This window comes from Cajanus cajan, chromosome 7, assembly GCF_000230855.2.
Source record: "Cajanus cajan strain Asha chromosome 7, NIPB_CcT2T_4, whole genome shotgun sequence".
NCBI lineage: Eukaryota > Viridiplantae > Streptophyta > Magnoliopsida > Fabales > Fabaceae > Cajanus > Cajanus cajan.
The window spans coordinates 2,513,313-2,522,599 of record NC_138523.1 but is presented as its reverse complement, the minus strand read 5'-3'; the positions used below and the strand labels follow the sequence as shown (position 1 = coordinate 2,522,599).

The following is a 9,287-nucleotide window of genomic DNA, read 5'->3' as shown; positions in this document are numbered from 1 at the left end:
TTATTCTAATTTATTTATTATTTATTTTAAAAAAAAAGGGGATGTTACATTAAATGGAAAATAATGAATAAATTAATTTGGTACAAAGCTTATTCTATTCGGTAGTTAAAAGGGTGCTCAAAATTAAACCACATTGTATTTATGGACCACTAAATCAAATGAAAATAAAAATAAAATTTTTGGAAAAAAATTTATATTTATATTTGCAGTTTGATTGGATTTTTGTTTCTATCGAGAAAATTGAATCAAACCACATATTGTTATGAATCAAACACATATTGTTCTCTCTACTTTTCTCTCTTTTATAACACGTTATCAGTACGATAGTCTTTTATCTATTGGTGTCACAACTACAAGAGAAAGTTGTGAAGAATTTTCTTCAAGAAAGTCATATTTTTCAAGACAAATATTTTAAGGTTAGCTATTCATCTTTCATAATAAGAACTTTATCAAATATTTATATTATTTACATTATTATGAATCAAAGTAGTGCTGAAGACATTATAGTAGTCCTGAAGACATTATAGTAGTCCTGAAGACACTATGAAATAAAGAAATTCTTCATACATTTTTGAAATGTCTAGAAGACATTATCAAAGAAGAAAGTTCAACCTCTATTATTTTATTAATTTATTTTTTCACCAGAAGTGAGAAATATCTATGTTTTATTGATGTGATACATTCTACATATTACATACATTTAAATATTTTGCCTAATATATATGGAATGATGAATATATTTACTCTGCCTAATAATAATAATATTATGACACATATTTTCTGTTCATGTTATCAATTTAAATATTCTGCAATAATTTTTTTTATGTCATATCAATATATATATATATATATATATATATATATATTTACTATATATTCTATTTATTTTGTATGATAATATATATTAAATTAGAGACAATTTGATTTCCATAATTAAAGCACTATTAATAATTAATTTATAATTTTATGGCTATTTATGATTCCTTTATATTTTTTTATCCTAATTTTGTCTCTCTTTTATGATAGTATTGAACATGTCAAATATTACGAAACTCAAATTTGTTGCTCTTGACATTACGGGAAAGAATTATTTATCTTGGATATTAGATGCTGAAATACATTTAGATGCAATGAGTCTTGGAGACTCCATTAAAGAAAGAAACAAAGCATCTAACCAAGATAAGACTAAAGCTATGATTTTTCTTCGTCATCACCTTCACGAAGGGTTAAAAGCTGAATATCTTACCATAAAAGATTCACTTGTTCTTTGGAACAATTTAAAAGAAAGATATGACCACCAAAAATTTGTGATTCTCCCAAAAGCTCGTTATGATTGGATGCATTTACGGTTACAAGATTTTAAATATGTAAGTGAATATAATAACCCCATATCCATTGTACCTCTAAGATAACAAAGGATTTGTTTAACTCCATTCCGATGTCTTCGTGTAGGTGAAGAATTATATCTTGAATGAATTATGTCATGAATGGAATATGATGGAATCGAAACAATGTCAATATTGATGATGTATTTGCATATAATATAACATTAAATGTAATAAATGATATTGAGGATCAAGAACCAAAGTCCATCAATGATTGTCGACAAAAAAATGATTGGTCAAAATGGAAAGATACAATTGAGGCAAAATTAGACTTGCTTGCTAAGCGAAAAGTTTTTGGACCAGTACTACGTACACCAAAAGGTGTAAAACCAATTGGATACAAATGAGTTTTTGTGCAAACACGAAATGAAAATGGTGAAAATATGAGATACAAAGCAAGACTAGTTGTTCAAGGGTTTTCACAAAGACCTGGTATTGATTTTGAAGAGACATGTTCACCTGTAGTGGATGCAAGTACTTTTCGATATTTAATTAGTTTGGTTGTATATGAAAAATTTAATTTACACCTAATGGATGTAGTTACAACATATTTATATGGCTCTCTTGATGCTGACATTTATATGAAACTCCCAAAAGGATTTAATTTGCCTAATGATGCAATTTCTAGAGGAGATTATTCGATCAAGTTGAGTAAATCCCTATATGGGCTAAAACAATCAGGTCGTATGTGGTATAATTGACTTAGTGAATATTTGTTACAAGAAGGATATAAAAATGATCCAATTTATCCGTGTATATTTATAAAAAGATCTGAAAATGGATTTGCCATAATTGTAGTTTATGTAGATGACATAAACATTATTGGAACTCTTGAAGAGCTTTCAAAAGCAATAGATTGCTTAAAGAAAAAATTTGAAATGAAGGATCTAGGAAGAACAAAATTTTGTCTAGGATTGCAAGTTGAATACTTAGAAAATGAAATTCTTGTGCATCAAGAAGCTTATATAACAAAGGTGCTTAAAAGGTTTTATATGGATAAATCACATCCATTGTGCACTCCCATGGTTGTAAGATCTTTAGATGTTAATAAAGATCCATTTAGTGTTATAGGAACACTAATGTACTTTGCTAATTATACACGACTTGATATAGCATTTGCTGTTAATTTGTTAAGAAGATATAGTTCTTCACCTGCACGAAGACATTCAAATGGAGTTAAACAAATTCTTCGTTATCTTAGAGGTACAATGGATATGGGGTTATTATATTCAAATGTTCCCAAACTAGAACTAAATGGTTATGCAGACGTAGGTTATTTTTCGGATCCTCATAATGGTAAATCACAAATAGGATATTTGTTCACAAGTGGTGGTACAGCCATTTCATGGCGATCTGTAAAATAAACCATATCAGTCACTTCATCTAATCATGCTGAAATTTTAGCATTACATGGGGCAAGTCATGAATGTATTTAGCTAAGATCTGTGATTCAACACATACGGGAAACTTGTGGTTTATCTTCTGGAAAAATGACATCAAAAGTTATATATGAAGATAATGCTGCATGTATTGCACAATTGAAAGATGGATACATAAAGGGATTCTACCAAAATTCTTTTTTACTCATGATCTTCAAAGGAATGGTGATATAAATGTTCAACAAGTCCGCTCAAGTGACAACCTATCAGATCTCTTTACAAAGTCACTTCCAAGAAAAGTTTTTGAACATTTGATACACAAGATTGGACTCCGTCGTCTTAAAGATTGTATACATGAGGGGGAGAAATAAATATTTAGGAATGATGTACTTTTTTTCCTTCACTAGGTTTTTATCCCAAAGGATTTTTCATAGTAAGGTTTTAACGAGACACATTCTAAATATTGGACATCAAAGGGGGAGTGTTATGAATAATAATTAGTGGCTTAATTAGTGGATGCCAATATTCATTATCAATCATTACCATTTATATTTTCATTATGTATTATTTTCTTTATTGTGTAATTGTTCAGTTACCACATGTACTTATAAATAGGTTAGTCATCTCTCAAAGATATACATCAGTCAGATTCTTTTCTCCATCTCTTATTGTCTTATTTGTTCTCTCTACTTTTCTCTCTTTTATAACACATTACATTTTTATTGATTTTTCTTTTATACGCCTATACTATCTCATTTTGCTAGATTAAGTCATAATTCAATTTCGATAACAATAATATGTGATTTTATATGTGTCGAACATATCTATTTTTGTTAAATTATGAGTTAATTAAAACTGATAATTCATAACTAATTAATCATGTATGATGTGAAATGTACATTATTTTATTAGAAATTTATGACGTATTTTAGTTTATGTATTTTACTGGTCAAATGTATATTTTGTATAATTAAATTTTATAATAAATTATACATAAAAATAAATATCATATTTGAATATAAGTTATATTTAAAATTTATTTAAATAAACATTTTTAAATATATAAATTATATTTTTAATTTAAGATAAATAATTTATATTAAAACATATTTTTTTTAATTATTGAAGATTTATTTTTAAAATTTAAAAATTTTAATTCACAAATAAATATGATAAATAAAAATAATTGAATTGGATAAACATTTAAAACATTTTTTAAAATGGTCTCAACGAATAATGTAACACCCCGATTTTCACAGATTACATGAAGGCTCAAAGCCCAAATTAGGGTGATTTAGTAGCTCAGAACGGGCCATTCCTAAACTAGAATGGGTTGTTCCAAACTACTAAAATGACTTATAAACCCGAGATTGGAACAGGCCGTTCCAACACAAGCTATTATGAGTAAATTTTGGACCCAGAATGACCCATTTCGATTTGGGAACAGGTCGTTCCAGATATGATCGTTGTGAGTTAAAGCTCATCTCCGGAATGGTCCGTTTTGGTTTGAGAACAGACCGTTCTAGATGTGAATTTTCTACATGATGAAAGAATCCAGAACAAGTCGTTCCGGATCCGAAATGGGTCGTTCTGGCCACTCCTGAAATCTATAAATAGAGCACTCTGGCACCGTGTTTGGAGACTAAGGAGAACCAAGAGAAGGAGATCAACCAGATTCCGCTCTAGCTTCGCCTTCTACTTATCCAGGTAAGGGGGAGTGAGAAACCTCGCTCGGGGGTGTAGGAATAATTGTTGGGTAGTAGGATTGGCTCCTAATCCCTTGCCTGATGATGCATGCTTCTAAGAACAGACAAAATATGAATGTTTTCTGTTTTGATTTCTGATTCTTTTGTTGTGTTCCTTGTTGACTGTGGTGTATGAATATGTGATTGATTTTGAAAGTAAATATGTTTTTTTATATGAATTAGAGTGCTCTGTGGGTTCCTGAGAGAACCCTATGAGAAATAGGCAAAATATGAATGTTTTATGTTTTGCCTTCTGATTGTTCTGTTGTGTTCCTTGTGTGATGTATAGTGTAAATATGTATTTGATTTCATAATTAGATAAGTTTTGATATGAATTAGAGTGCTATGTGATTTCTTGTGGGAAACCCTATGAAGTAAAATTAGGAATATGATCTTCGGATGATTTTGAGGCAATATATGTAAAATTGATGATGACTTCGTGTTTTGGATAATTACTTGGTATGATTTATGTATATGACTACGAGAAGTTTCTTGCATGAGACTATGTGAACATGATGTGAGAATGTGAAAAGTGAACATATGATCTGTGATATGATATTGTGAAATAATGCTACATGAGATATGATGAGACGTGATAAGTGAAATGTTAAGTCAATGAAATCGTGATATGTGTGACATGCATCATGTGCATATATGAGCTAACAAGGTGTACCTTAGGGTCACCGGTGATGTAACAAGCTAACAAGGTGTACGGTGTACCTTAGGGTTACTAGTGATGTAACAAGCTAACAAGGTGTACCTTAGGGTCACTGGTGATGTAACAAGCTAACAAGGTGTACGTTAGGGTCACCGGTGATGTAACAAGCTAACAAGGTGTACCTTGGGTCACTAGTGATGAAATGATGAGAAATGTGATTATGAGACACGTGACTGGCGCCACATGCATTTATGAGTCGAGTCCATGAGATCATTGTATGATGAATGATTGTGCATGTGTTACTGTTGTATGTATAATTTGAATTTACACCTGAATAATGTGTAGCTATGGTTGTGATTGTTATGATTCGTGTGTGTGTTGCCTAACTGTTGTTTCTACACCTGGAACCGAGTGAGATGTTTCTCACTCCCTTATTATTCTTTGTATATGTTTAAATTGTGTTGCAGATGTTCATCAGCACGAGAATGTTGGTGACGAGGTTTAGGCTTCAGTTGGACATGCTCTGATAGGATATGTGACATCGGGGCATAGCTAGATTTAGTTTAGGATTTCCTTATTGTTATTCTATTTTAGAAAAGATTCATTTTGCTATAAATTCCGCATTTGACCATGTTTGAAGTATACGAATGTGAATTCTCTACTCTTATGTTAATGGATTCATTGTTTTAATTATAAATATTTTATTTAAACAAAGGATACATTTTTGCATGTATGTTGGGGTAGAGAGTGTCACAAATAATAGTTTTAAAAAATGTTCTCTTGCAAGATATAGTTGTTTGAGTTTTCTAACACCCTGTTTTCTAAAATAATATTATTTATATATTATTATATATTTATATTTTGGTCAGAATTATTTTCATTATTATAGAGGAATATTATTTTATTTATTTATTTAACTATTTTGGGAAAAAGAGAAGTTGGTTGGGTTGACTCGGCCCAATGGATATTTTAAGAAATGGGTCGGGCAGAGTTAACTCTATTTGTCTCATTTTGCATTCTGAAAGGTTAGGAGAGAAAGAGAAGTGAAGAAGGGAGCTCTAAGGAGGAGTGCTCAGGATCAATCCCAAACTGCACCGGAATTGTTTTGATCAATGCAACAAGGTACGGGAAAAAGGAAGTACTTCATATGCATAGTTATAAGAGGGGGTGGGTAAAGGGGGAAGTCCCTGAAATTCTTAGGGTTTTCTAATCCTTTTCTGTTTGTGAATTTGATAATTTGAATAATTTCTATATGAATTTATAATTGCTTTTCTGGCGTGAATTGTTAAAATTGATGTTCTGGATATGGAATAGAATGCCTTTTAAATGTGCCTGTGAGTTAGGGTTCATGAGAGATTGAAATTTTGTTAATTAGTATGTTGTTTTGTGAAATTAATGATTCAATCGGCTTTTATAATGATTTATAAATGTGGTTGTTATATTGTTTAGTAAAATTGAAGATCTAGATGATAATTGAATTCATTGGGATGTGCTTTGTAAGTTATAGGATTCTTGTAGATTGATGAACATCCTTAATTATATGAATTAATGGGTAATTGAAAGATTTTACTTATGGAAGTACCTTTGTATTTTTGTAATATCTTTATGTGTGATTAACCAAAACAATTTTTGTTTGTTGGTTAGAAAGTAGATACTTGGGGCTATAATTTAGACTTTAGAATTATGTAAAATTGTTCAGAATTGATTGAGTTATGTGAGTTATAAATTCAGTCTCCATTCTAGTGTGTGAAATATTAAGTTTTGTGTTGTCATCCATGTATGGAGACCTTAACGAAATTTTTAGGCTTCATGTTCTTCACAAAAGTTGTAGCCTTGGGTGTTATCTTTCCAATGGAGTTGGAATAACTCAAAAAAGATGTGTATAACTCAAGTTATGGTCAAAATAGTGAGTAGAGGTCAAGTTGTCAATATTTATGATACCAGGTGCATGTATTCTATTTCAGTTTGCATTTATGACGTTTTGGGACTCCCTTTTTGGCATGTTTGTGATACTTTATGATATGATTGAATGAGTTTGATGTGGGATTATGAAATATGGTATTATATTGATGAATTTTGATGATGGTTGTGAATCGTATGATGTCTAGCAATGACTATTGTATGGAGAGGTATAAATGGTGTGTGCTGGATGGAATGTAAATTAATTATGAATTAAAGATTGATATGTAGGAGGAGGTTGTGCAAGATATGTGTATGACTTATTGTGGAAATGTTGATTGTACATGTGATGTGGAATTGAATTGTGGACTGTGGTGTGATGTCTTGGCACAAATGTATGCATGGCAATGACGCTGTGCGTGTGATGCGACAACGATGGCGTGTGCATGACATAGTGCGGAATGTGTGGTAATTAGTAAAAATGTATACGTGGCATGATGCTGTGTGTGATGCGACAAAGGTGGCGTGAGCATGATATGGTGCTAGTTATGTGATATGGTGGATATAGATGATTTGTGTCTCTGTGTGATTTGAGATGTGATGATAGAGTATATTGACTTAATATTGGTGAAATTTAACATGTATGAATGTTGGAAAAACTGTGATTGTATAATATGTGGCGTTAAAACTATTTATGGAAATTCCTAGTGTGTCTCTCATATAAATATTTTTTTTCTCACCGTACATCTTCTGATTGTTTTTAGGTGAGAAAGATTTGGACATGAGTGACATTCAAGGTGCCAATAGTTGAGTCATGGGATTGTTCTGATAATGTGACATTCGGGCGATGGATTTTAGATTATTCATTTTATTGTAATTGGATTTTATATTTCTTTAATAGTTGAGTTTACGAACTTATATTTTCTAATTTTTGTTTAAAATTATTTGGACAGTTGAAAGTATTTTGGTATGTGAACCATTTTACCCGTGTTGAAGGAGTTATTCTTTATTATTATATTATATTATATGTTGAGATAGAATGGGTGTCACAAAGTAGACACTTCGGGCTATAATTTAGACTCTAGAATCGTGTAAAAAATGTTAAGAATTGAACGAGTTTTGCGAGTTATAAGTTGAGTCTCAATTCTAGTGCGTGAAATATTAATTTTTGTGTTGTCAACCATGTGAGGTGACCTTAAAAACATTTTTAGGCTTCATGTTCTTCACAAAAGTTGTAGTTTTGGGTGTTAGCTTTCTAATGGATTTGGAATCACTCAAAAAGGATGAGTATAACTCATATGATGGTCAAAATAATGAGTAGAGGTTAAGCTGTCAAGACTTAGGGTGTCCGATGCAGATATTCTATTTTAGTCTGCATTTTTGACGTTTTGGATCCCCTTTTTGGCATGTTTGTGATACTTTATGATTTCTTAGTGATGCTTTATAATACTTATGATATGATTGAATGAGTTTGATGTGAGATTGTGAAATTGGTATTATATTAATGGGTTCTGATGATGGTTGTGAATTGTATGATGTCGAGTAATGACTATTTTATGAAGAAGTATAAATGGTGTTGTTGGATGGAATGTAAATTAATTGTGAATTAAAGATTGATGTATATAAGGAGGTTGTGCAAGATATGTGTATGACTTATTGTGGAAATGTTGGTTGTGCATGTGATGTGGAATTAAATTGTGAACTATGATTTGATGATTGGACACAGTCATATGTGTGACACCAAACCGTAAGGGTGTGCACGTGATACAATGCTATTTATGTATTATCGTGAGTATGTTCATATGCGTGATACGATACTAGATGTGTGATACATCGGTATAGTCGTATGCGTGATATCAATGCTGGTAGTAGAATGCATTGGCACAGTCATGTGCGTACATGATGTTGGGCGTGTGATTTGGCAACAGGAGTGTGTATGTGATACGGTGCTGGATGTGTGACACTGTGTATATGTGCAATTTTGTTTATATGTACATATGTGGATTGTGATGAGATAATGAAATATGTGGATTGTGATAAGATGATGAAATATGTGGATTGTGATGAGATGATGGAATATGTGAATTTGAAAAATGATGTTGAACATGTTTGAATGATGAATGTTGTGTTTATGGATTATATTGCTTTGAGATTATTTTTGTGAAATTTCGTGATGTGCTTTCTATATAAATATTTTCTTTTCTCACCGTTTGTTTGTGAT

The 9,287-nt window shown here is 31.1% G+C and overlaps 1 protein-coding gene across 1 annotated transcript; it reads left to right on the top strand.

Annotated features, from left to right (window-relative positions):
* The first annotated feature begins 2,263 nt into the window (after window positions 1-2,263).
* Window positions 2,264-2,749, top strand: LOC145949599 (secreted RxLR effector protein 161-like). The gene has a single exon (XM_083060049.1). It carries the CDS (start codon window positions 2,264-2,266, stop codon window positions 2,747-2,749), a length of 486 nt encoding a protein of 161 aa, XP_082916175.1.
* Window positions 2,750-9,287: the final 6,538 nt, after the last annotated feature.